Source organism: Thalassophryne amazonica, chromosome 23 (genome assembly GCF_902500255.1).
Source record: "Thalassophryne amazonica chromosome 23, fThaAma1.1, whole genome shotgun sequence".
Taxonomy (NCBI): domain Eukaryota; kingdom Metazoa; phylum Chordata; class Actinopteri; order Batrachoidiformes; family Batrachoididae; genus Thalassophryne; species Thalassophryne amazonica.
In genome coordinates, this window is record NC_047125.1 from 17,825,721 (window position 1) to 17,853,493 (window position 27,773).

General features: G+C 40.4%; 2 protein-coding genes across 7 annotated transcripts in view; one reads left to right on the forward strand and one right to left on the reverse strand.

Moving 5' to 3' along the window:
• sec24d (SEC24 homolog D, COPII coat complex component) overlaps positions 1 to 18,780 on the forward strand; it is a 30,046-nt gene extending 11,266 nt beyond the window's left edge. Inside the window, exons 9-24 of one of the 2 annotated variants that reach the window (XM_034164691.1) lie at positions 379 to 517; positions 665 to 780; positions 3,772 to 3,896; positions 6,141 to 6,332; positions 6,411 to 6,504; positions 9,945 to 10,061; positions 12,843 to 13,013; positions 13,108 to 13,204; positions 13,290 to 13,435; positions 13,520 to 13,658; positions 13,745 to 13,863; positions 16,020 to 16,199; positions 16,278 to 16,469; positions 16,722 to 16,811; positions 16,998 to 17,185; positions 17,227 to 18,780. In XM_034164691.1, the coding sequence (XP_034020582.1) occupies positions 379 to 517; positions 665 to 780; positions 3,772 to 3,896; positions 6,141 to 6,332; positions 6,411 to 6,504; positions 9,945 to 10,061; positions 12,843 to 13,013; positions 13,108 to 13,204; positions 13,290 to 13,435; positions 13,520 to 13,658; positions 13,745 to 13,863; positions 16,020 to 16,199; positions 16,278 to 16,469; positions 16,722 to 16,811; positions 16,998 to 17,138 (2,058 nt within the window). In that variant the 3' untranslated portion in view covers positions 17,139 to 17,185; positions 17,227 to 18,780. Of the gene's footprint in view, positions 1 to 378; positions 518 to 664; positions 781 to 3,771; positions 3,897 to 6,140; positions 6,333 to 6,410; positions 6,505 to 9,944; positions 10,062 to 12,842; positions 13,014 to 13,107; positions 13,205 to 13,289; positions 13,436 to 13,519; positions 13,659 to 13,744; positions 13,864 to 16,019; positions 16,200 to 16,277; positions 16,470 to 16,721; positions 16,812 to 16,997 lie in introns of both variants that reach the window. The other variant, XM_034164690.1, reaches the window with a different exon arrangement.
• Positions 18,781 to 23,339: 4,559 nt separating this feature from the next.
• Positions 23,340 to 27,773, reverse strand: part of kcnip4 (Kv channel interacting protein 4) — a 278,035-nt gene continuing 273,601 nt past the window's right edge. For all 5 annotated transcript variants that reach the window (XM_034164692.1, XM_034164695.1, XM_034164696.1 and 2 more), the window contains one exon: positions 23,340 to 24,255. In XM_034164692.1, the coding sequence (XP_034020583.1) occupies positions 24,208 to 24,255 (48 nt within the window). In that variant the 3' untranslated portion in view covers positions 23,340 to 24,207. The remainder of the gene's footprint in view (positions 24,256 to 27,773) is intronic.

Genomic DNA, 27,773 nt, shown 5'->3' on the forward strand with positions numbered 1-27,773 from the left:
CAGGTGACAGGAGGTAGGGGCGGTGACGCAACCAGTCTCATTTCAGAATGGTCGGTTCGACTTTCGCTGTCTTTCAAGGCCAGATCTTTTTTTGGTCTTAGCCTTGGATGTTTGAGATGGGACACAGCCAATGTTTGATATACACAGAAATTTCTGCAAGTCATTCATCCCTTTATACTTACGAAAAAAATATTTATATCATGAAGTGCTTTTTAAAACAGATTATTCTGGGTCATGGCATGTACAATAGATCTTAAAGCAATTGACTTATATTTAAGGGTTTTGTGAAATTGTCTTTCAAATGCAGCATTCTGAAATGATTTGGGCACAACTGTTGAAACCCGGACCATTGTGTCTTTTCGATTTGCCTCTGCACAGACTCCCCTGTACGTTATCAACCCTGGGGAGTCGGGCCCGATCCGCTGCAATCGATGCAAGGCCTACATGTGCCCCTACATGCAGTTTATTGACGGCGGCCGTCGCTACCACTGTGGCTTTTGCAGCTGCATCAATGAAGGTACTGTATGTTGCAAACAGTGCATCATGCTGATGCAACCAGACAGTGATACGCCCATATTTTTTTAAAGTAAAAAAAGAAAGTTTTTTTTTTTTGCACAGGTAAATAAACAAATGTGAGCAATATGTCCTGTTTGTGTCATTTAAGTGCCGCCACTCTATTTCCAACATCTTGACCACATGGGTCGGAGAGTGGACGTATTTGAGAGGCCTGAGCTGTCTCGAGGATCCTATGAGTTCCTCGCCACAGTGGACTACTGCAAGGTATAAAGAAGACAACTGAATTTCATCAATCCACAATGTAAAGCAGGGGTGGGCAACTTGTTCCAAGGGCCAAGAGGGTGCAGTTTGCTTTGCAGTCACTGATTCCACCAGGTGACTTCACTGATTAATAGCACTTTGAGCAGATGGAATCAGTTAATCAGTGAAATTACCTGGTGGAATCAGTGACTGCAAAGAAAACCTGCACTCTCTTGGCCCTTTCTGGAGCAAGTTGCCCAAACCTGATGTAAAGAATCAAATAGTTTGATTAATGTAGTCAAGAGTCAAATTGATTACTTTATGCCAATCAATATTATTGGGTGAGAATTTGCTGGCAGAGTCACGAGTTACTCTACTGGCTTAGTTTTTTTTTTAAATCAGTCAACACTGAAACAAATGTCTGCAAGGTGAGGCGAATTTAAATAAATTAATGCATAATTTATAATGATTCAGTCTGTTTTCAGGAAAACAGTTAACATCGGTTAAGTGCATGCTAATACAGTTTTAATTCCACAGTAAAAGTCTTTTACATTTCTAAGTTGCAAAGGTCTTCAAGTCACATTTATTGTTGCAATATGACGCTAATCATTTCTGCAGCAATAAACAAAATAGATTTATTCGACACATTACTTATTTATCATGCAAAAATCCCAGTAGCAACAGAAACTAACAAGCTGATCACTGTTACTGTATGAGCTACAGAGAATTCAAGAGAAAACGACGTCTTGTCAACTCGACACAGTGTGGAATTTAACATGCATGCATACCTCGCAAAATGTAAATTTACTTTTTTAAAATGCCAATACATTTTTTAAATAATTATTCGGTTAGCCTCACTATCCTCCTCCGTAGTGATTTTGGCTGTCACAAAGTCCAAACAAGTCGAGTGCTGTGTAGCACGAAGGTCATTTCCTGTCTTCACTCTCGAGCAAGAACTTTTTGTTTGAGAACATGATTTATTAATTTTGCGCATTCTCAAAGACACAGTACTCAGATCTTCTTATTTTATGGCATGTGGCATCCAGGGTAATGATGCAATACTGCCATCTTCTGTTCTGGAGCGTGGATCAGACAGTATCTCATTCAGATCAGCACACAGGAGCAGATGCTACACATCTAGATGGTGCCATGTTGTGATAATGCAAAATTGTCATATTTATTAAAGCACAATTTATAGTCTGGAAAATGCAATAATCGCATTCAGGAAAGTGAGTTAAAAGTTGTAGCTTTATACACTCAACAAAAATATAAACGCAACACTTTTGGTTTTGCTCCCATTTTGTATGAGTTGAACTCAAAGATCTAAAACTTTTTCCACATACACAATATCACCATTTTCCTCAAATATTGTTCACAAACCAGTCTAAATCTGTGATAGTGAGCACTTCTCCTTTGCTGAGATAATCCATCCCACCTCACAGGTGTGCCATATCAAGATGCTGATTAGACACCATGATTAGTGCACAGGTGTGCCTTAGACTGCCCACAATAAAAGGCCACTCTGAAAGGTGCAGTTTTGTCACACAGCACAATGCCACAGATGTCGCAAGATTTGAGGGAGCGTGCAATTGGCATGCTGACAGCAGGAATGTCAACCAGAGCTGTTGCTCGTGTATTGAATGTTCATTTCTCTACCATAAGCCGTCTCCAAAGGCGTTTCAGAGAATTTGGCAGTACATCCAACCAGCCTCACAACCGCAGACCACGTGTAACCACACCAGCCCAGGACCTCCACATCCAGCATGTTCACCTCCAAGATCGTCTGAGACCAGCCACTCGGACAGCTGCTGAAACAATCGGTTTGCATAACCAAAGAATTTCTGCACAAACTGTCAGAAACCGTCTCAGGGAAGCTCATCTGCATGCTCGTCGTCCTCATCGGGGTCTCGACCTGACTCCAGTTCATCGTCGTAACCGACTTGAGTGGGCAAATGCTCACATTCGCTGGCGTTTGGCACATTGGAGAGGTGTTCTCTTCCCGGATGAATCCCAGTTCACACTGTTCAGGGCAGACAGCGTGTGTGGCGTCGTGTGGGTGAGCGGTTTTCTGATGTCAATGTTGTGGATTGAGTGGCCCATGGTGGCGGTGGGGTTATGGTATGGGCAGGCATCTGTTATGGACGAAGAACACAGGTGCATTTTATTGATGGCATTTTGAATGCACAGAGATACCGTGACGAGATCCTGAGGCCCATTGTTGTGCCATACATCCAAGAACATCACCTCATGTTGCAGCAGGATAATGCACAGCCCCATGTTGCAAGGATCTGTACACAATTCTTGGAAGCTGAAAATGTCCCAGTTCTTGCATGGCCGGCATACTCACCGGACATGTCACCCATTGAGCATGTTTGGGATGCTCTGGAGCAGCGTATACAACAGCATGTACCAGTTCCTGCCAATATCCAGCAACTTCGCACAGCCATTGAAGAGGAGTGGACCAACATTCCACAGGCCACAATTGACAACCTGATCAACTCTATGCGAAGGAGATGTGTTGCACTGCATGAGGCAAATGGTGGTTACACCAGATACTGACTGGTATCCCCCCCCAATAAAACAAAACTGCACCTTTCAGAGTGGCCTTTTATTGTGGACAGTCTAAGGCACACCTGTGCACTAATCATGGTGTCTAATCAGCATCTTGGTATGGCACACCTGTCAGGTGGGATGGATTATCTCAGCAAAGGAGAAGTGCTCACTGTCACAGATTTAGACTGGTTTGTGAACAATATTTGAGGGAAATGGTGATATTGTGTATGTGGAAAAAGTTTTAGATCTTTGAGTTCATCTCATACAAAATGGGAGCAAAACCAAAAGTGTTGCGTTTATATTTTTGTTGAGTGTACTTTTGATTTTAATTGTGGCAGAGCCATTCAACTGTACTTTCCGAAAATTTCTAGCCCAGCAGATTGCAGCTTTGTGCCATGGTCTGTCGGACCTTTCTAATAGTAGGGATGGAGGAAAAACTGATGAATGCTTCTTTTCGCACAGAATAACAAGGCTCCAAATCCCCCTGCCTACATTTTCATGATTGATGTGTCCTATGCCAACATTAAAAGTGGACTCGTCAAACTGATATGCAATGAGCTCAAGACCCTGCTTGACAAGCTGCCCAGGTACACAAAAGAAGCTTGAAAACACACAAATACACCCACAGTGCAATAGATTCAAATGCAGCATAAAATTGTTTTCTTTTGTTGAATTATATTCAAGTTGTCATTGCTTGAAATTTCTTGCCTTGAGTTTGGCAGATGTATCCTATCAGGTAAGGAGCGTGCCAAAACTCCCAAAAATGGAAAACACAGCTCAGGGTATTCTTGAAAAGGAATCCAAAAGTGAAAGGTAACAAAAATGATTGCAGCGGAGATGACCGCGATGTTATCATTCAGTGGGGTTATGTTTTTATCAAATGCGAAGGCATGATGCTCTTCAACTGATTACACGTCAAATAACTTTTCTGCATCGCCTCTGTCAGTGCCAGCAACAATATTTCCATATTTATTTTCAGCCATTATGTCATTCTTTAAGTGCTTGTTGTCAAGAGAAAGCCCTTCTTCACTTGTGTTTGAATCTGGTCTGTTTTTACAGCCATTAATTAGAATCATTTGGACGCTGTGCGCCGTTTGCCAAATACATGTTTAATTCACTCAAGAAAAAGCACAGCCGCAGTTTAAGTAAATGCAGATGTGGAATACATTTTGTAATGGAACTTTCAGTCATCTCAAGTATTTTTTTTTCTGCAAAACCAATCAAAAGTCATCCATTCCCCACCTGTTGCTTACTTTATAGACATATTTGCAAAAAAATATTGGTGGTAATAACTGAAGCTTTTTTGTAAGGGTGGTCTTCAGGGATTATAATGTTCATTATGCAAATATGATTTCTTAGAGATATCGGCATTGTACTTGCCCCCCCCCCCCCCCCCCCCCCCCCAAAAAAAAATCCTCTAAATCTCAAATACTGTGAACGTTAAATATTAATGCTGGTTCCATGTTTCTTTACCTAAAAAAAAAAAACAGGTGAAAGAGAGGTATTTGACTGCAGTAGCATCCTATCTTATTTACAATGCCTTGATGGCAGACATGCTGTTAAATCTTTACAATGACTGCAGTATTTATGTCAGATTCATTAAAATTTCAAACGTAACAAACCTTACTTAAAGGAAACACCCTTTACTAAGGGTGTAACCGTACATATATTTGTATTGAACCGTTTTGGTACGGGACGTTCGGTATGGTCCAGGGCTGTTCACGAGTGAGTTCACGTTGCGTGTGTTTACATTCAGTGCTGCCAACTTAGCGACTTTAAATCTGGCGACTTTCCAAACACTCTTGATGACTTATTTTCTCAAAAGCGACAAGTGACAAATCTAGCTACTTTTCCTGGTGTTACGGGAGACTTTTCTGATGCTTGGCCCTGGGCCAGGGGTGGGCAACGAGGGCCGAGACAGTGCAGGTTTTCCTTGCAACCAGTCACTTCAGCAGGTGGGTGCTGATGAGCTTCTCCTCTGAACATAAACACCTGATAGTCAATGAAATCACCTGCACCTGAGGTGATTGGTAGAAAGGAAAACCTGCAATGTTTTGGCCCTTCATGGCACATGATTGCCCACCCCTGCCCTGGGCCCTGGGCTTGAGAAGTTATTTTATTTTAAATAGTGATGGCCAATGTTAATGGCAAAATAAACAAACAAACCAAGAATCAAGTTAAGTTTATTTGTAGTTCTAAATATTTTTAAGGTGGTTGTACTCACTTTTTTGCCTCTCCCACAATGTTTTTGTTTTTAAAACTTTATTTGAAAAGATATATTAACAAACATTAAATGAACAGTTAATAGAAAGAGATAGAAAATAAAATAAATTGTACAAAATTTTAGGTATAAAAATTCTTTAATATTAATTCTCTTAAAAATCCCTTATAGAGTGACAGTTTTGGACAAGTTAATTTTTCTGGCAAAAACTATGAAGGTTGAATAAAATTGAACAGGGCTTCATGCTGGAACTGTGTTGTGCTGCACTTTACTTGTGGTAAGGTTTTGTTAAAAGCTGTTTACGAGGAATGTATTTTTTTTAATAATATTTCATACATTTGTCGTATATTTGAGAACATTTTATTTAACTTATTACCAGGCAGCACTTTGCAATTATTTTATTTTCCTGTTTGTATAATGTTACAATAAAGTGTTGGTTTAAACAACAAGCAAATTTAGGTTTTGCATTTTATTCCATACTGTACTGAAAATGAACCGAACCGTGACCTCACAACCGAGGTACATACCGAATCCTGATTTTTGTGTATCGTTACACCCCTACCCTTTACACAACATTTTACTGACTTGTGACAAACATCATGTCCAACAGAGAGGAAGGTGCGGAGAACTCGGCGATAAAAGTCGGCTTCGTCACCTACAACAAGGTTCTTCACTTCTACAATGTGAAGAGTGCTCTGGCACAGCCTCAGATGATGGTGGTTTCAGACACAGCTGAAATGTTTGTTCCGCTGCTTGACGGCTTCCTCGTCAACTACCAGGACTCCAAGGCCGTCATCTGCAAGTAAGGTTCAGCTCGTGGTTCATGCCTCTAGAGGTTCCACGTTAGACAAAAATGCTTAAGTTATCACCATCTCACTAGCCTCCTGGACCAGATCCCTGACATGTTTGCAGACACCAACGAGAGTGAAACAGTCTTTGCCCCCGTCGTCCAGGCTGGCGTGGAGGCGCTAAAGGTGAGTGGCCTGTCGGCATGCAGCGGGAGGTTGTTACATGTGAAGCACAGCTTGTGTAAAGCGTGCGTAGCAGCTGCAGAGTTTCACTCAGACACTGCAGATTTTATTTTAACAAACAGAAATAAACACTTCGTGCGACCATAGTCGGATTTGTTGTTCAGATTGCTTGAGTCAGGTAGGATAGAGTACAGCGTAAATCTACACTTTTTCCAGATTACAGGTAAACTAGCATGCTAGATTGGTGTATATAAAATAGGTAGCTGACATTTTTCAAGGGTGATAATAAATTATGCAAAGTTCTGTAATGATTTTAACTGAAAGTCCAGGAAATTAAAATGTGAAATTGTCACATTTACCAGGGACTGATGTCCCTGGTAAATTGTCCATTTGTCCATTCCCCTGGCAAAAATTATGGAATCACCGGCCTCAGAGGATGTTCATTCAGTTGTTTAATTTTGTAGAAAAAAAGCAGATCACAGATATGACACAAAACTAAAGTCATTTCAAATGGCAACTTTCTGGCTTTAAGAAACACTATAAGAAATCAAGAAAAAAAAGATTGTGGCAGTCAGTAACGGTTACTTTTTTAGACCAAGCAGAGGAAAAAAATATGGAATCACTCAATTCTGAGGAAAAAATTATGGAATCACCCTGTAAATTTTCATCCCCAAAACTAACACCTGCATCATATCAGATCTGCTCGTTAGTCTGCATCTAAAAAGGAGTGAACACACCTTGGAGAGCTGTTGCACCAAGTGGACTGACATGAATCATGGCTCCAACACGAGAGATGTCAATTGAAACAAAGGAGAGGATTATCAAACTCTTAAAAGAGAGTAAATCATCACGCAATGTTGCAAAAGATGTTGGTTGTTCACAGTCAGCTGTGTCTAAACTCTGGACCAAATACAAACAACATGGGAAGGTTGTTAAAGGCAAACATACTGGTAGACCAAGGAAGACATCAAAGCGTCAAGACAGAAAACTTAAAGCAATATGTCTCAAAATCGAAAAATGTACAACAAAACAAATGAGGAACGAGTGGGAGGAAACTGGAGTCAACGTCTGTGACCGAACTGTAAGAAACCGCCTAAAGGAAATGGGATTTACATACAGAAAAGCTAAACGAAAGGCATCATTAACACCTAAACAGAAAAAAACAAGGTTACAATGGGCTAAGGAAAAGCAATCGTGGACTGTGGATGACTGGATGAAAGTCATATTCAGTGATGAATCTCGAATCTGCATTGGGCAAGGTGATGATGCTGGAACTTTTGTTTGGTGCCGTTCCAATGAGATTTATAAAGATGACTGCCTGAAGAGAACATGTAAATTTCCACAGTCATTGATGATATGGGGCTGCATGTCAGGTAAAGGCACTGGGGAGATGGCTGTCATTACATCATCAATAAATGCACAAGTTTATGTTGATATTTTGGACAATTGAAAGGATGTTTGGGGATGATGAAATCATTTTTCAAGATGATAATGCATCTTGCCATAGAGCAAAAACTGCAAAAACATTCCTTGCAAAAAGACACATAGGGTCAATGTCATGGCATAGGGTCAATGTCAATGAGCAGATCTGATTTGATGCAGGTGTTAATTTGGGGGATGAAAATTTACAGGGTGATTCCATAATTTTTTCCTCAGAACTGAGTGATTCCATATTTTTTTCCTCTGCTTGGTCTAAAAAAGTAACCGTTACTGACTGCCACAATCTTTTTTTCTTGATTTCTTATAGTGTTTCTTAAAGCCAGAAAGTTGCCATTTGAAATGACTTTAGTTTTGTGTCATGTCTGTGATCTGCTTTTTTTTCTACAAAATTAAACAACTGAATGAACATCCTCTGAGGCCGGTGATTCCATAATTTTTGCCAGGGGTTGTAATATCCCTGATTTCTCCAAAAATATTCATCCTATCCATTTTTCCAATTTTGTGGTGTTCATCCTTGACCCAAAATACATAAGCATACCAAACGACAATTGTCAGCTCTCCCCAGTTTCTCTGTGAGCGAAGTTACATGCAAGTACACAGAGGCCACTTGGCTTTTAATATGTAGATGATGATTTACCGCCCCCTGCTGGAATGGCATGTGAATCCAGAATTTAATTATCAACATCAATTGTTCACTGTTGTTACCTAAAATCCCTAATTCCTCCAAAAGTACGAGTCCTATCAACTTCCCGTTTTTACGGCGTTCATCCTTGATCCAAAATACAAATAAGCACACCAAACGGTAAATGTCTGCTCTCCCCAGTTTTCTCTTTGAGCGCATTTATGCACACACAGGCCACTTCGCTTTTAATATATAGATTATAAACATGAGGTACTATTTGCTCTGGAAGTTTGAATAAATTGTATCATTTTCACAGCACCGTCCTATTTAAAAAAAAAAATACATGTATTGTCATACCTATTTCCATATTGTTTATATACAGTCTGAATATAAATTCTCATACATTCTTTAGACTTGAATGTTGGCAACTTTTGCTGATTTGATGTTGTAAAAATAATTTTATGTATGGAAAATGAAAACCAGTTTTGTTTTTTTAATTTTTCCCATCCATCCCAACTTTTTGTAATTTGGAGTTGTAGAAATTTGCATTAAAATTGACATACTGCTTTTAAAATTGAGTAATTTTTCATGTTATAACACTGAGTCGTACAATTTAGCCGATAAAATAAATTTATGTTTCTATGTGTTGTTCTATTTGGTTCATACTGGTATTCAGATATGAGAAATGCAAAGTATGTCTCATAATTTTAAAAAAAAATGGACTAAATCCTCATTAATATGTAAATTTATACACCAAACAATCCTAAAACCAGCTCATCTACTGTGCAGGGGGTACCTACGGTGGAAGTATCAAGTGTCTACCATATACTGTTACTGACTTAACGTTCTCACAAAACTATGTGCACACACACACGGTCCAAACGGCACTGCACCCACAAAGTTGTTTTGGTTTATCGCCTTTGCCTGCTCTGTCATCTTTTGGCATTGACGACCAAAGTCATTAAAATGATCAAATCAGTCCCCCCCTCCCTTTTTTTTTTTTTTTTTTTTTTTTGCTGATACATTCATGCTTACTTTGAACTCCAGCAAACATTCCCAGTTACATGAGGTCAGAGTTTTTAGCATCCAGGAGAGACAAAGTTCAGGTGCAGCTTTTAATTGGAAACAGTTGTGCGTACGTAACAGCAAAACAGCCTGTACGAGCTCATATTTGTTTGTGGCTGTTTCGGCGTCATGCTTTATCCCTTCTTTGTATATTTTTGCCGCAAAGCTCTTGACTTTAAAGTTATTATTAGAATACAAATATTTCATTTCAACCCAGATGTGACTCTTGTAACGCCGGAGAAGGTGAACGCACCTCAGCGTGCTGATTACGTCATCCTTTCCCCCCCTCACTCCCCTCCTCCTTCTTTCCACGCAGGCGGCGGAATGCAGCGGAAAGCTCTTCATCTTCCACTCGTCCATCCCCACGGCCGAAGCTCCTGGCAAATTGAAAAACAGGGATGACAAAAAGCTGGTCACCACCGACAAAGAGAAAGTGAGTGGCTGAGTGGAATCACAGTAAAACCTCTTGTTCTTTAAGCGGATATTTTGAGCTACTTTTTCTCAAGTGATGTTTGTGCTTAGCAACCATGTGTTGCTGTTAACGATCAATTCAGTTTTCCAGAAAACATTATATTAGGGGAGCTACAACCACTACCTTTGCACTCCCCCCAGGATTAAACCAAACCAACTGTTGTAGGTTCTTTAGATGACCCCAAAACACAATCAGGATGTTCCCAAAAATAAAAACTGGCCTCAAACCAGTTATCCAAGATGGCCGCCAAAATATTTTTTTATTGTTTTTTTTTCTTCACTAAACACCTTTACACAACATATAAACAACTCAAATATCACAGAGATTCAATGAGAAGACCATTGCAGGTCACAGCAAACTCATTTGTGCCTAAACTACACTCAACAAAAATATAAACGCAACACTATGCTGCAGCTACCAGTGGCTACGGTGAAATATAGCTCAGTCACTGTTTGGCTGCACTCCAGAGTGAATGCAACGTGGTCGATGGCTAAAAAAGCCACGCTTATGTCATCAGGTTTTCTGCAGTAAAACTGTCGATGCAGTCAGAAGAGCAAAAAACGTGTACATTAATGCTCAGTTAAAGGAGCTACCCAGCTCAAGGCCTACTGTTCAGACCCTTTTTCTTTATGTTGATGTTTGATCGTGGTGATTCATATACATGTTTCTAATTACAGGGGGTACAGGGGGATCTGACGCCCCCCCATTTAAGTTTGTGTTCCCTAAAATAGGTCAAACTAACCATTTGTGGGGTATATACGTATATACACTCAACAAAAATATAAACGCAACACTTTTGGTTTTGCTCCCATTTTGTATGAGATGAACTCAAAGATCTAAAACTTTTTCCACATACACAATATCACCATTTCCCTCAAATATTGTTCACAAACCAGTCTAAATCTGTGATAGTGAGCACTTCTCCTTTGCTGAGATAATCCATCCCACCTGACAGGTGTGCCATACCAAGATGCTGATTAGACACCATGATTAGTGCACAGGTGTGCCTTAGACTGCCCACAATAAAAGGCCACTCTGAAAGGTGCAGTTTTGTTTTATCGGGGGGGGATACCAGTCAGTATCTGGTGTGACCACCATTTGCCTCATGCAGTGCAACACATCTCCTTCGCATAGAGTTGATCAGGTTGTCAATTGTGGCCTGTGGAATGTTGGTCCACTCCTCTTCAATGGCTGTGCGAAGTTGCTGGATATTGGCAGGAACTGGTACATGCTGTCGTATACGCCGGTCCAGAGCATCCCAAACATGCTCAATGGGTACATGTCCGGTGAGTATGCCGGCCATGCAAGAACTGGGACATTTTCAGCTTCCAAGAATTGTGTACAGATCCTTGCAACATGGGGCCGTGCATTATCCTGCTGCAACATGAGGTGATGTTCTTGGATGTATGGCACAACAATGGGCCTCAGGATCTCGTCACGGTATCTCTGTGCATTCAAAATGCCATCAATAAAATGCACCTGTGTTCTTCATCCATAACAGACGCCTGCCCATACCATAACCCCACCGCCACCATGGGCCACTCGATCCACAACACTGACATCAGAAAACCGCTCATCCACATGACGCCACACACGCTGTCTGCCATCTGCCCTGAACAGTGTGAACCAGGATTCATCTGTGAAGAGAACACCTCTCCAACGTGCCAAACGCCAGCGAATGTGAGCATTTGCCAACTCAAGTCGGTTACGACGACGAACTGGAGTCAGGTCGAGACCCCAATGAGGACGACGAGCATGCAGATGAGCTTCGCTGAGACGGTTTCTGACAGTTTGTGCAGAAATTCTTTGGTTATGCAAACCGATTGTTTCAGCAGCTGTCCGAGTGGCTGGTCTCAGACGATCTTGGAGGTGAACATGCTGGATGTGGAGGTCCTGGGCTGGTGTGGTTACACGTGGTCTGTGGTTTTGAGGCTGGTTGGATGTACTGCCAAATTCTCTGAAATGCCTTTGGAGACGGCTTATGGTAGAGAAATGAACTTTCAATACACGAGCAACAGCTCTGGTTGACATTCCTGCTGTCAGCATGCCAATTGCACGCTCCCTCAAATCTTGCGACATCTGTGGCATTGTGCTGTGTGATAAAACTGCACCTTTCAGAGTGGCCTTTTATTGTGGACAGTCTAAGGCACACCTGTGCACTAATCATGGTGTCTAATCAGCATCTTGATATGGCACACCTGTGAGGTGGGATGGATTATCTCAGCAAAGTAGAAGTGCTCACTATCACAGATTCAGATTGGTTTGTGAACAATATTTGAGGGAAATGGTGATATTGTGTATGTGGAAAAAGTTTTAGATCTTTGAGTTCATCTCATACAAAATGGGAGCAAAACCAAAAGTGTTGCGTTTATATTTTTGTTGAGTGTAAATTCATTCATGGGTTTAAGATTCAAAATGGTGTCCCAAGTGGCTGTCAGTAGACCCTTATCATTAAAATACACAGTAGGAACAAACAATAGACCTAATAATGACAGAAATAATTGGTGTTTAAGTAAAAAACCCTATTTTGGCAGCCATCTTGGACGGTATCTTGAATAACTGGCTTGAGGCCAGTTTTTACTTTTGGGAACATCCTGAGTGTGTTTTGGGGTCATCTAAGGAACCTAAAAAAGTTAGTTTGGTTTAGTCCTGGGGGGTGCAAAGGTAGTGTTCGTAGCTCCCCTAGTATTATGCTGCTGCTGCTGGAGGCTTACCCAGCTGCATTGTGGGTGTTTTCTGCAGACTCTCTTTCAGCCCCAGAAAGGTGTGTATGAGCAGCTGTCGAAGGATTGCGTGGCACAGGGCTGCTGCGTGACCGTCTTCCTCTTTCCCAGCCAGTACTTGGACATGGCCACCATGGCCGACGTGCCCTCACACACCGGAGGATCTGTCTACAAGTACAACAACTTCCAGGTACAACAGGCACGCACTCTGCCACATCCATAAATAATTAAAGATGGTGATAATGTGCCAACACTGCCCTCTGCTGACTGTTCAATGTGTTCAGTTGGAAACAGATGGGGAGCATTTCCTGAGAAATCTTAGGAAAGATGTAGAGAAGTGGATCGGGTTTGATTCAGTCATGCGTGTTCGTACCAGCACAGGTCAGAGAAATCGTTAAAGACAGTTTCACGTGATTGATCACAGGCAGTTTCTCTCATGTTTAGTAACCTATGCGTTTCCTCTCAGGCTTCAGAGCGATGGACGTCTTTGGCGCCATCCACATGAACAACACCACAGATATTGAGATGGCGGCGGTGGACTGCGACAAGGCCGTGACTGTGGAGTTCAAACACGACGACGCGCTCAGCGAGGAGGCCGGGGCGCTTATACAGGTACACCTGTCAGAACCGAGCCTCATTTCAAAGGTTATGCTGCAGAAATCCTTAATAACTTCAATTTTTTTTTAATTTTCCCAGTGCGCCTTGCTCTACACCACCGTTGGTGGGCAGCGGCGCCTCCGCATCCACAACCTCAGTCTAAACTGCACCTCACAGCTGTTGGAGCTGTACAAGAACTCAGAGACAGACTCACTTGTCAATTTCTTCGCCAAGTCAGGTGACCGACCAGCGGATGAGTTTTTGTTCTGCCACACCTCTTCTACACCTCTTCTTCACTCTAACCCTTGTTTGATTCCCACCCAGCATACAGCGCCATACTGACCCAGCCAATAAAGAACGTGAGGGAGATCCTGGTCAAGCAGACCGCCCACATGTTGGCATGCTACAGGAAGAACTGTTCAAGTCCTTCTGCTGCAAGCCAGGTCAGTGTGCAACACAACCTGCAACCATTGCTAAAAGTTGGTTATTGTCAAACTACTGTAGTTTTTTAGACAAAAGGTTTGCATCACAACCTGCTGCTTTGTCTATGTTGGCTTTATCACATCGTGAACTCAATACTCCAGCTACTTGCTAGAGTTAGACTACAGGAGGTAGTTACAACATCAGATTCATACAGCTTACGTATAGTTTAACAATACGCAGCCCTTTGGTGTGCCCTGATTGTGTAACCAGCTCCGCCCATTTGTGATTGACTGGTGTCCCATCCAGGGGCAGTCGTAAACTCTCCTCTGTGGATAAGCATTGGCCTATACAGGACTTATTTCTGGTTCCCGTTTGTATGCAGTAGTGTTAATTTCGTCAGATGAAACGAGACGAAATCTGTTAGTCAACAACCCTTTTTCCCGTGACTAAGACGAGACAATGACAAGACGGCACCAATGTTCTAAAAACACCAACTTAAACTGTGTAAATGTGCATTATTGTTGATGAATAAAAACAAGACAAAAATGTTTTGCAAGAAATAAAAAATGAACAAAAACTCCCTCCTAGTTTTTGTCTCCTCCACAAGAAGAAACACAACATCCAGTCCAGCTGTCATGTGTTTGTGCCAGCAGTACTTCTACTGTACTGGAGGCTACGTTACGTATCTTCTCGCTGTGCCCACTGATGGTTTTAGTTGAACATATTATTGGACCCGCGGGTTCTGATTAGAAGCACCACGTCCACAATTAAAGATGTTAGTCGTGACTCACCTTTTCTGCTGATTAAAGTCTCTAAATGGAACTCTTTTTCTGCAAGAATCATCCACCGCTTCACACCGACAGTTTTTATCAATAACTTCAAAGCGAATTGCCATTTTAAATCAAATGACACCTCTTTCTGAATGTTGTAAAACAGACAGCATACTACAACCGACCAAAGCTGTTTTTCCCCAAAATGAGACGTCCTCCGTTCCTTCAGGGAGAACTTATCCCGGTGTCAAAGTCTCAGCGTTCCAGGCGTGAATATTGTTGGGGAGATCTGGGCCAAAATAACATTTTACATTCATATCCCTCTGAATCTGCTCGGCTGTAAAAGGCATATTATTTAACACCAGTTTTTATTGTATTTTGTTGATGTTTCTAATAAATATGAAATATCGGAACAAGTGCATCATTTGTAAATGTGTAGTGACTCAACAAACAAGACACTTTTTAGCAAAGTTGCATTGAAGATTCATTCATTCAATTAATTTAAGGTGTTTGTTATTCCAGACATTTAATCAATATTTCGGCTGTGGAACACACAACTGGAATGAATAAACAAAAATGATCTCTGAAATAAATAGAAAAAGACAAACATTTCGACTAAAACTCAACGAAAATGTTGAGACTTTTAGTCGAATAAAATACGACTAACAAAAATATGTGAATGACTAAATGTGACTAAGACTGAAGTTTGACACAAGACTAAGACTAAATTGAAAAATGGGCGATAAAATTCAAGGTGAACATCTGTTCTAGCAACCATCAAAGAAACAACAGCCACTGGATTACTAAAGTCCAGAGGTGGGACGAAGTTACTGTCAAGTCATCAATCAGCAAATCCCAAGTCAAGTCTCAAGTCAGCTTGCAAAAAAATTGGTGGTCATTATGACTTGAGACTTGACTTGGGATTTGCTGATTGATGACTTGAGAATGACTTGACGGTGACGTTGTCCCGCCGCTGCTAAAGTCTACTTTCCATGTCGTTTAAAACTGATGTGATAAACTCAAACGATTGATCCACATCGGTGTCACCCATCTTGGATCTTCAAAAACAGCGCCTCAGAGGTGATTCTCAGAGCCTGTCCGATATCAGATAAACAATTACGATTGGTCTGTGTAAATCTGTTTATTTGGAAGACGGCCCAGATGGAGCTGCCACAGCAAATGTAGTAGGAGCACAGATCGGTCTGGTTCACAGGCCACTTAAAAACAACCATCTAATACGACAGTAGATATATCAGGGCACCAGTGTTGTTTGGAAGACCAGAGTCTATAGTCAGCTGGAGTTGGTATTTGTCAGTTGCAATGCAGACATAAAAAATACCTTTGTTGGTGACCTTCAAAGTAACGTGGATGCACTTTTGTGCCCATCTCCCTGATGCTGTGTGTAGCTGATCCTGCCGGATGCCATGAAGGTGTTGCCCGTCTACATGAACAGTCTGATGAAAACGGCTCCCTTGATGAGCAGCACGGAACTCTCCACAGATGACCGGACCCATCAAAGGTTGGCAGTGATGGCCATGGGGGTGGAGGAGACCCAGTTGCTGCTCTACCCACGCCTTACGCCACTAGTGAGGGACCTGCAAGACAAAATCTCAATTGCTTTCTGGAATCCAACCCCCACCACACTGTTTTCTTTGTTTTTCCAGCACAACATGGACGTTAGCAGTGATGCTCTGCCCACTTCGGTTCGCTGCTCAGAGGAGCGTCTCGCTGACTCTGGCGTGTTCCTGCTAGAGAACGGCCATTTCATGTTTCTGTGGCTGGGACAATCCAGCCCACCAGACCTCACCCAGAACATCTTCAACGTCCCCTCCCTCGCCCACCTGCAAGGCCACATAGTATGAACTTCTTTCATTTGTCAACATAGTAGTACTTTTGTGATTATCAGTAAAAGTGCTCATAGGGAAGGTCCCAGACTCAGTTCTGAGCTTCAGGAATGCAAAAGTTGGCGTAGCTAGTTATTGCCACGGCATGATGAGACATGAGACACTAAAACACTGACGTCCAAGACTTTATTGCATGTGTGGCAAAGCATGACTGATTGTTTTATCCAGTTCACCGCAGTTAAACTGACCCACCTTGTTTTCCAGTCTTTGCTTCCAGAGTTGGACAACCCACTGTCCAAGAAGGTCCGTTCCATCATCACCAGGCTGCTTGAAAAGAGGCCCAACTCTATGAAGGCAAGACCGTAATTCTAGTTTTTACAGCACTGACATCATTTTCATACGTTTCAAGACCAGTTGCTTCATATTGCTACAAAAACACAGACAATAAAGCTCTCTGTCTCCCCCTACTGGAAGAAAGTATCTTCATGCTGGTTGATCCACAAGAGCTTATTTTGTACCATACATTTTCTTTCCCCTCAGCTCCAAATCGTGAGGCAGAGGGACAAACCCGAGGTGCTGTTCCGTCAGTTCCTGGTGGAGGATAAAGGCCTGTACGGCGGAGCATCATACTTGGACTTCCTGTGCTACGTTCACCGAGAGATCAAGCAGCTGCTCACTTAAAGCCGGTTGCATCCAAAAATCTGACGAAGTCCCACAGAGCAGGCCCAGTTTGTTTCTTCGTGTTTTAGCTTCATGTAGGATGACCAGCGAAGGTCCACCAACCTTTATCTACGTGTTGTTATAAAGACGGAACAAGGCGTGACATTCAAGATTCAACCTCCAGAGTCTAAAGCTGCCTTTCAAACATACTTTTAAGACACATAACTCCGAGTAAGAATGGACGACGTGGGCTGGGATGGCATCGGTATCTGAAGCTGAAATACATTTTGGTATTAAACAGCAAAACACACGGATCACCGTGCGTGCCAATGAGCAGCAGTTTTTAACTCCACTTGGTAGCTCACGACGCTCATCAGGTTTGTTTGTACACGACTTTCTCTCATGAAGAATTGACATGTCACGTTGCAGTCTATGCTGAAACAAAATATTCATTAAATCATAAATAATTCTGTGATTTCACTGCAGCCAATACATTTCATCACAGTTTTCTGTTTTATGCAAAACAAACATGTCTTCTTATAAAACCGATGTACTGCAGGTTAAATTATATTTTTCATAGATCCTACAATTGTACTTCTGTGTCAAGAACATTTTTATGTGACAAAACATGAGAAAAAAAAAAAGTAGCCATTTGCAGATGAAATGTGAGCTGCTTTAACTCGCTGCTGCCCCCTTGAGGACAGGACCTGTGTGACATCACAAACAGCTCGAAACAGCCAGATTTCCTCCCTCTTACTGTTAAACACAGGTTTTCTTTCCACAGTCATTTTCATGACCCAGAGGTATGAATCTAGAGGAGAAAAAAAAAATTAAATTCTTGTTCACAGATGTGAGTTGATGCCCTATAATTCATATTTTTAAAACAATTGATAGCGAAACCTGAACCAACATCCAGCATGTTGCCAGATTTTGTGTCAAAGCAGAATCTGCATGACAGTATTCTTGTAAATTTTAAAACTTTGTCGATAGTTGCTAGACAAAAATTGCTTAATGATGCCAAAATAATATCCCGATTATGAACTTGCATTTCTGCTACATATCTTGAGTCGATGGTTTATTGAGCAATTCCATTTAGTTTGTGAGCAGGCATTCAGCAGAAGTAAACTTGTTGCTCGGTAAATGCTATATTATTTCTTGAAAAGAGAAGTTTTAAAAGCTGTCAGTTAAAAAAAAAAAAACATTTTTAACATCAAGGCTTTAAGGACATCATAATGTAGTCTTGCTTATTTTTATGTAATGGGAATTACTTTGTGCAGTTTATGTCCTACATTTCATAAAGTATGATCTTCACGTTGTGAAGCCCACAGAGGATTTTCTTTTTAAATTTTTACTTTCTGCCATTAAAAATAAGTGAGAAAAAAAAAGTGATTTGGGTTGTATGCAAACTTATCTCAGGTAATTTGACTATTTGCATTTTAGTTGGACAAAGTGATTTGAATTTGGACAAGTGGGCTTTGTGCCATATACATTTCATTCCAAATACTTAAAAAAGTTGAATATGTTTAAATTCTTAACTATTGTCACTTACAACTTTTGTCTTTTTTTATGAATCTTGATGTACAATTTGCACAAGTAAAAGAGTATCAATATACCAATATATTGTCATTTGATTTTTGTTTCTCCTTTATTAAAAGTATCCAACTTAGGGCTGCTTAAAATTTTCTTTATTCAACACCAGAACCTGATTATTGGCAATCACATACAGTGCATCCAGAAAGTATTCACAGCACTTCACGTTTTACACCTTTTATGTTACAGCCTTATTCCAAAATGGATGAAATTCATTTTTTCTCTTGAAATTCTCCACACAATACCCCATAATGAATTTGTGAAAAACATTTTTATTTTACTTTATATTTTTGGAAATTTATTAAAAATGAACAAACTCAGAAATCACATGTACAAAAGTATTCACAGCCTTTGCTATGAAGCTCAAAATTAGTGAAGCATCCTGCTTCCACTAATCATCTTTGAGATGTTTCTACAGCTTAACGAGTCCACTTGGGGTAAATTCAGTTGATTGGACATGATTTGGAAAGACACACACCTGCCTACATATAAGGACCCACAATTGACAGTGCATGTCAGAGCACAAACTAAGCATGAAGTCAAAGGAATTGTCTGTAGATCTCAGAGACAGGATTGTCTTGAGGCACAAATCTGGGGAAGGGTACAGAATTTCTGCTGCTTTGAAGGTCCCAGTGAGCACAGTGGCCTCCATCATCCGTAAACGGAAGAAGTTGGGATCCACCAAGACTCTCTCTGGAGCTGGTCACCCATCTCAACTGAGTAATTGAGGGGAGGTGACCAAGAACCTGGTGAGCTCTCTGTTGGAGCGCCAGCTGTGGAGAGAGGAGAACCTTTCAGAAGGACAACCACATGTGCAGCAATCCACCAATCAGACGTGTGGTTGAATGGACAGACGGAAGCCACTCCTTAGTAAAAGGCACATGCCAGCCCACCTGACGTTTGCCAAAAGGCACCTGAAGGACTCTCAGACCATCAGAAACAAACTTTTTGGTTTGATAAGACAAAGGCTGAACTCTGGCATGGATACCAGGTGAAATCCAGGTACTATTCCTACAGTGAAACATGGTGGTGGCAGCATCATGCTGTGGGGATGTTTATTCAGTAGTAGGAACTGGGAGACTCATCAGGATTGAGGGAAAGATGAATGTGACAACGTAGAAAGACATCCTGGATGAAAACCTGCTCTAGAGGACTCTTGACCTCAGACTGGGGCGATGGGTCATCCTTCAGCAGGACGTTGACCCAAAGCATACAGCCAAGATATCAAAGGAGTGGCTTAAGGACAACTCTGTGAATGTCCTTGAGTGGCCCAGCCAGAGCCCAGACCTGAAAATGGCTGTGCAACAACACTCCCCATCCAACCTGATGGAGGCTGAAAGAGGAAAAAATAAATAAGGAATGGGCAAAAAAAAAGAAAAAAAGAAAGAGGAATGGGCAAAACTGCCCAAAGATAGGTGCACCAAGCTTGTGGCATCATATTCAAGAGGCTGTAATTGCTGCCAAAAGTACATCAACAAAGTATTGAGCAAAGTTAGTTAAATTTGAAGAATTAAAAAAAACTTTTCTTGTCATTATGGGGTGTTGTGAGTAGAATTTTGAGGAAAAAGATTAATTGCTCCTATTTGGAATAAGGCTGTAACAGAAAATGTGGAAGAAGTGAAGCGCTGTGAATACTTTATAGGTGCATCGTACATTTTTACTCGAGTTAATAAAATATTTTCCAGAACTACATTGTATCTGTTGCATTTCTATTCTACACTACCATGACATCACCTTTTACTGCTGATCCACTTGCTGACACAAGATGGCAATACATGACTAATATTCAGTCCAAGCCTAAATTTGTACTCAAAAGAAATTTGTGATCAAGTCAAGAAAAGATCTGACCTGCAGTTTTGTGCATTTGAACAGTCATCTCTGTGTTCTACAATAATCATGTGATAAAGCAACAACAAAACTAAGAGTTGTGTTTTTAAACATTTCAATTAACGTTTGGATTTATTTACACCATCACAAGCTTTGTGAGACGAGCTCTGTAGAATAAATCTTTAAATGCTATCTTTTTTTCTAACTTCACCATAGACCTCCTCCCATTTAACGGTACAAGACATTTCCGTACGGTGACATGCTGACAGTGAGTAGCCATGTCTTGTACCTGTAACCTCGATTGCTTGAAATGCGAATCTCGAACCTGTTGCCACTACAACTTGGGAGAAGAATCTTGTATCTGTAGCCACTACGTATTCCAATCCAATTACATTTTTTCCGCAAATCTGGGGAATAACCCCTTGTATCTGATGATTTGCAGATGTTAATGCTGGATTACAGTCGTAAATAGCTGTTTTAAAACAACTTTTTACCTTTTTAAAACTCAATTTGCAACCGTAAAATCCAGCATTAATGTCAGCAAATCATCAGGCACAACAGGGTTATTCCCTAAATACCACGTGGGAGACTAATCTTGTACCCATAGCCATGACAACTTTGTGTTCATATCTCATACATGCAGCCACTATGACTTGAGATGCGTGTCTCGTGTCAGGAAAACTGGGGCATGGTGAATCAGTAGCTGTATCTTTAAAACTACATATATTTGCAGCAGTTATGCCATATTTTTTGCACAAAGACATCTGCCTTACAAATTATTGTTTTGTTTTTGGATACACTAAGGGTAAAACTAAGTTGCAAGAGAAGTCAGTTTTTTTTTTTTTTATCAAAAGTAAATTTTGCAGATGTCAGTGTCTTTGTATTTATTTCTCACAACAGAGGAAAGGTGGACCGAAAAATTGTTATAAGTTAGAAGACTACCCCGTCCAACTGATGAGCATGTGTTATGTCTTCTCCAGACTATCAGCTATTTGATAAAATGACTCATGCATGTCACATGTACCCGGTGCACAGTGAATCAGTCTAGAAAGTGATTTACTAAGCCCCAGTATCAAGTGGAGGACAAATTTTACTTGTTGAAGCTGCTATTTATTTTTCCATGAATTATTTCTATAATTTGTGTATATAAACAACTGGCACAAGTTTATGTTGATATTTTGGACAATTGAAAGGATGTTTGGGGATGATGAAATCATTTTTCAAGATGATAATGCATCTTGCCATAGAGCAAAAACTGCAAAAACATTCCTTGCAAAAAGACACATAGGGTCAATGTCAATGAGCAGATCTGATTTGATGCAGGTGTTAATTTGGGGGATGAAAATTTACAGGGTGATTCCATAATTTTTTCCTCAGAATTGAGTGATTCCATATTTTTTTCCTCTGCTTGGTCTAAAAAAGTAACCGTTACTGACTGCCACAATCTTTTTTTCTTGATTTCTTATAGTGTTTCTTAAAGCCAGAAAGTTGCCATTTGAAATGACTTTAGTTTTGTGTCATGTCTGTGATCTGCTTTTTTTCTACAAAATTAAACAACTGAATGAACATCCTCTGAGGCCGGTGATTCCATAATTTTTGCCAGGGGTTGTATTACTTGTTGAAGGTTATTTCTACAATTTGTGTATATAAACAACTGTTTTCACATTTGAACAGAAATGATGACAGTTGTATTTATAATAGTTTCTAAAGGACTTATATCACCATATAAGACACAAACATTACATAGCTGGTTTGCTGGATTGTAGTTTGTATATGCATCAGCATATATTTAATAATTTTGAAGAAATCTTTATAAGCATGTGTTTTTTCATTATATTCTAAGTTGATTCACTGTGCCCCGTGAAATAGTGTCCGGGGCACAGTGAATCAAAAATTTTAAAATCGATTTTAAACATCTGTAAATTACACTTGGGTAGACATAAATAACACAGCCTTATAAACAATAACTTGCTGTATTAAATCCACAATAGAATGACCTAAACCTATGCATAATGTGTTTATGCTGCCACAAAACAACATTTCTGATCCACTCTGCCCCGGCTTCCCCTACCTGTATCACTTGGTATATGAGTCTTGTTCCTGCTGCCAGGACCACTTAGGACAGTAGACTGTTACTACCATATGGGCACCATATGGGAGATTAATCTCATCCCTGTGATCACTACCACCTGGTGTACAAGTCTTGTACTTGGAGCCATTGCAACTTGGTATACTACCTGTCTCGTACCTGTGACTGCTACTACTGCATGTACAACGAATCAGGTACCTGTGGCCATTACCACTTGAGATTGGAGTCTCAAACCTGTAGCTGCGACTGCTTGGTGTACAAGTCTCGTACTTGCAGCCATATCCATGAGAGCTGCTGTGTGTTTGCAGGAAAACAGTAAAACAAGCACTATGAATGAAAAAAGCAAAGACTAATACTTTTACTGGGAACTAATCCTCAAAGTCAGATTTCGATTTTTTTTTTAATGGCTCCATCATCCATGTAGTGGCAAAAAAGAAGTTACCACTTACTTACACAACCCGAGATCCAGTCGCATCCAAACAAGCAAGACGAATCAGACGTCTACCCAGCATGCCTTGTGGTTGCTCACATTTCGAGCCACTCAGTGCTTTGATAACACCCAGCGGGGGGGAAGAACCAGGCTGAGCGCTCGGCTGCAGTTTTAACCCACAAAGTGACGACAGCAAGCAGGCAAATGAGCAGAACACAAAAGTGGAAACACAAACTGCTGTTTTCTTATCAACAACGAAAACATATGAACAAGTGAAATTCAGCCAAGAGCAAATTTTCATTTAATACTGTACAACTTTTGTACAGTGAGCATTAAATACCTTATGAATGAACTGAAACGTACCGACAGACATCGTCTCTTTACAGGGAATATACATACATCAGATTCAACAAAATACAGTGAAAGCAGCATTGATGACAAAATGATCCTGTCCTAATGTTACACTCATGAAGGTAAGTATGTGCTTCTGTAGAAAAACCAACAACGTTACGGTCCGACGTGACGCCGGTGCAGTCCTTGTGTTGTCCCCGTTCTTGTTGGTAAGTAAACAAAGCTGAAAGGTTTCTCAGAGTTCTGATCTACTGCGTTATGTGGAGTATGTACATTTGAAAATGGGGTATTTTATCCTTCCTAAAGGCAGACTGCAGTCAGCTGTGTAAGAACCCTCTGGATTTATGAGCCTGATTGCACTTTTAAGAGCACCTGGAATGTTTCCTTTAGGTGCTGTTCGGTTTTGCTGGATCTTATAAGAAGTCACAGTGATTTCACTTGGCAGTAAATCAAATGCGTCAAGGCTGCAACAGAGAGAAAAGCCTCCAGTGATTATCTGAAACTTTTATAAAGACACTCCAGAGACAGATGGTGAAAACCTTGAAGATGAGTTTCTTTTTTTGTTGTTGTTTTAACTAATAGCGCCTATAAAAACTCGTTTTCTCTCAGGGTTTATTTACCAAATTTCAGCTTATTCAACATCATGCAAGCAGCAACTTAATTCCAGAGCGCTCTCACCATGCTGCCACCTACTCCTACATGCAGCCCAATGTGATGAACAACACGGTCAGAAGTCTGCATGGCACACTGTACACAGTCCATGCCAGGTGCTAGGCCAAACTAAAGATGGTCTCCTCGAAAAGTTACAGGACGTTTTCAAAAAGGTGCATCGATCTCATGATGTTTTCATCCTGTGGACAAAAAAGAAACAATGTAATGAGAAACACTCTCATGAGGGGTGGTATTGTTAGGATTTAATCGATACCAGTATCCAGTGGCGTCATTAGGCCTATTTTAGGGGGGCTGAATTACCCCTAAAATATTTAAGCCCCCCTAAATAATTTGGTGTTTTTTTTTGGTTGCTGTTTGTTTTACAAAAAAGTGCTGATAGATTTATTTCTGAAAATCCAGTCCTCGTTTTCCCTGTGACCTTGCTTGCAGTGTGTGTGTGTGTGTGTGTGTGTGTGTGTGTACCTGCAGCCAGCGCACAAAGCCAATTAGAGCAGCAAGAAGATTCCTTGAAGCAGCAGAAAGTCCCATGTAATTAATGAACCAAGTGCTCCTTGTTTGATACATCAAAACCTGGTTGTCACTACACACGAGAGAGCCCCCTGTACAGCAGGCAGCGTGAGATATCTACTGTATCGACAAACCATGCGCACGTATGACCTTCATTTTGTTGTTTTGTAGTCAAAAGTCTTTTTTTGTTTTGTGGAGGGGGAAGAGGGGTCAAAAATTACATTCCAGCTGTACAAAGAACTGCGCTACTTAGCTATAGCTAGTACGTCTGAAACAGTGGCGGCGCCAGGAAATTTTTGTTTGGGGGGGCTGAGGAGGGGCTCAACAAAATGTCATCAAAATTAACAATATATAGTAAATTGCTTTATAAATACCAATGTATATGTTTTAGTCACCCGTGCTCCTCTAAAATGTGGTATCAATGCACACACACATCACTTGGAATGACTGCATTCATCACTTTGCTCAGTTACGCAATATTGAGAGATTCTCAGTGCAAAACTGCAGTTGAGATACACAAATATATCAGTCGCTATTCACATTATTGGCAGAATTATTGGGGGAGCTGGGGGGGGCTGGATCATTATTGGGGGAGCTTAAGCCCCCCCCAAGAGCTCCCCCTTGGTGCCACCACTGGCCTGAAATGCATTGTGAAGGTCCTGCACACCGTGAAACAGGAGCTGATCTCATTCTCGTATGATCATCAGTGGATCATACTAATAATGGTAATAATGCACCAATAATAATCACTCCTCCACCACTATTGATCTGTACGAGTCGGGGCAGAGGAGCACAGAGAGTAAGAGTCCTCTACTGGAAAGCTGAGTCTAAAGGATTACATTTGGGATGCAGACAGTCTTGAAGTTTTATGTAAGTGGATATGAATGTGAAACACATTTCAGTCAAGGTACACCATATAACACTTATTTAACTTGAGCTTTTATTTAGGCGATTAATGATTAGACAGTGGAGATAGCTGAGATAACTATATATAGGGTCATTCCGTGTGAAATCATCAGATTTTCCAAAATCTTCCAGGGTCACCGACTCGGAGTCTCATGATTTTTTAAATTTTTTTTGCAAGTACCCACATATGTCTGATGAACACATGTAGAATATTTCTGCTGAATTCCAAGTAGGTTTTTAAATATATATATATATATATATATATATATATATATATATTTAATCAGGGTACCCAAAATCCTATTTTACACTTGCAAATGCATTTTGAGCTTTCTTTCTTTTTTAAAAGGCATTATCTCAGCTAAAAATGCAGATATAAAGCTCAAATTTGGAATACACCCTATTTGGGCACCCCAGATACAGTAGTAAATTTCAAAAATGGGATACAGAGCTAATTTTTCATTCTGTAGCATCACAAAAATGGCAGTTTCTCCATTCTCACAAAAATTTACAAAATTTCAAAGAGCTATACTAAAGAAGGGATTCAACGGATAATCTTCATATTGTAGAATACACATATCTGGGGTACTAGTTATATGTGTGTAAAACATTGTGGTCATAAATTGAAGGGTTTTTGAATTATTGCCTCTTGAAAATCAAACGATCGTAGAATCTCAAAAAGTAGGCCTCCAGTCTCTTTATGATTGGACCATGTGGGCAAGTGCTCAGCCACTTCATAATTTTTTTGTGGAGAGCATATTGATATACCAACTTTATGTCAAAATTTTTTTTAATGTAGCTGAAATGCCTTCATAGTGAAAAAAAAAATGACAAAGTAGGGTAACGTAACATCACGCAAACCAATTTTGAACCTGTATTTGCATATATAGAAAGCAATATATCAGCTCTGAATGGAAGCATAAAGCTCAATTTTAGTATTTACAATATTTGGCACCCTAAAATAATGGATCAACTTTGAAAGACAGATTACTGAGCTTATTATTTTTTCATGGCATCATATAATTATTAATTCAGTCATCAGCGCAATTTTGTTATAAAGTTTTGAAGAGCTGTACTCCGAGAGTAAATTGCGAGATAATTTTGATATTTCACACAGAATGATCCTATAGATATGTATAAAGAGTACCTTAATAATATTAATATTATTATTCCAGGGCTTGAAATTGCAACCATTTTAGTTATATGTGCCAAAAATTTAATCTATGTGACTTCAAAACATTTGGGAGCAACCAATTTTTGTGTTGTGAGTGAAAGTCATGACATTGGCCTGGATACTGATCAGTTATTAACTCGATTCATTGTGTTTCAATGTATCATGAAGGACCAGGCAGAAGAAGAAACTGAGGGAGAAAAAGATCAACAGGCAAGGTCAAGTCAGAGAGAGCAAGTGGATCCAGAGATGGATCAAGACAGAGAGGAAGATCAAGATACAGAGAGAGAAGGAGAGCAAACAGACCAAGAGAGGAAAACTGATGAAGCAGCTGCAGCAACTCACTACACTACAGGGTTTGATTTAGGTGATAAAGACACAGGGCCCAGACAGGTAAAGCTGAAGAGCGACCCACAAGATAGCTTTGGTACGCAGAAGAGAGCATTTCACCACAGCTGGATTGAAAAGCACAACTGGTTAGAACATTTAGTCAACCAGAATTCAACTTCCCATGTAGAGTGTTTGGCAAAAACATCAAACATGACAGTTTGGTCCATAGTGGTTGCAAGAACTGGAAGAAAGCTTTAGTCATCTTTGGCAAACATGAGATGGCACAAACACATAAAACCTGTACCAATTCAACATGCAGGTCCACCTTGGATTTGCTGTGGCGACCCCGAGTGCAAACAAGGAGCCGAAGGGACTTACTTTTTTCACACAAAGTCACTCAAATCTTTTGTTACCATGACAACCCAACCAAAGACCCCCCCCTCATACATTAAAGGCTTATTGATCTCTTTAATCTCTTATTGATGACATGATCCTCTTTGTTTCTCTTTAATCTTTTTGTTCACTTTAACTTTGTTTCTCTTTGTTACCATGTGGTGTAAGAAAGTCTTTCTACAGAAAACCTTTGGCTGGGAACGACACCTGGAGCTGGTCACTCGTGATTATAGTTAATTATCTACAAAGTGATTTGTTGTCATTCACTAGCTGTAAGTTGAATTCTAAAACTTATATTTTCTTATTAACTGTTGTCTGTGATGTTTGTTTATATGAGCACCATAGCTTGTGGTGGGTCGGTAATATTTTCTGCTGTGGAATACAGACAAA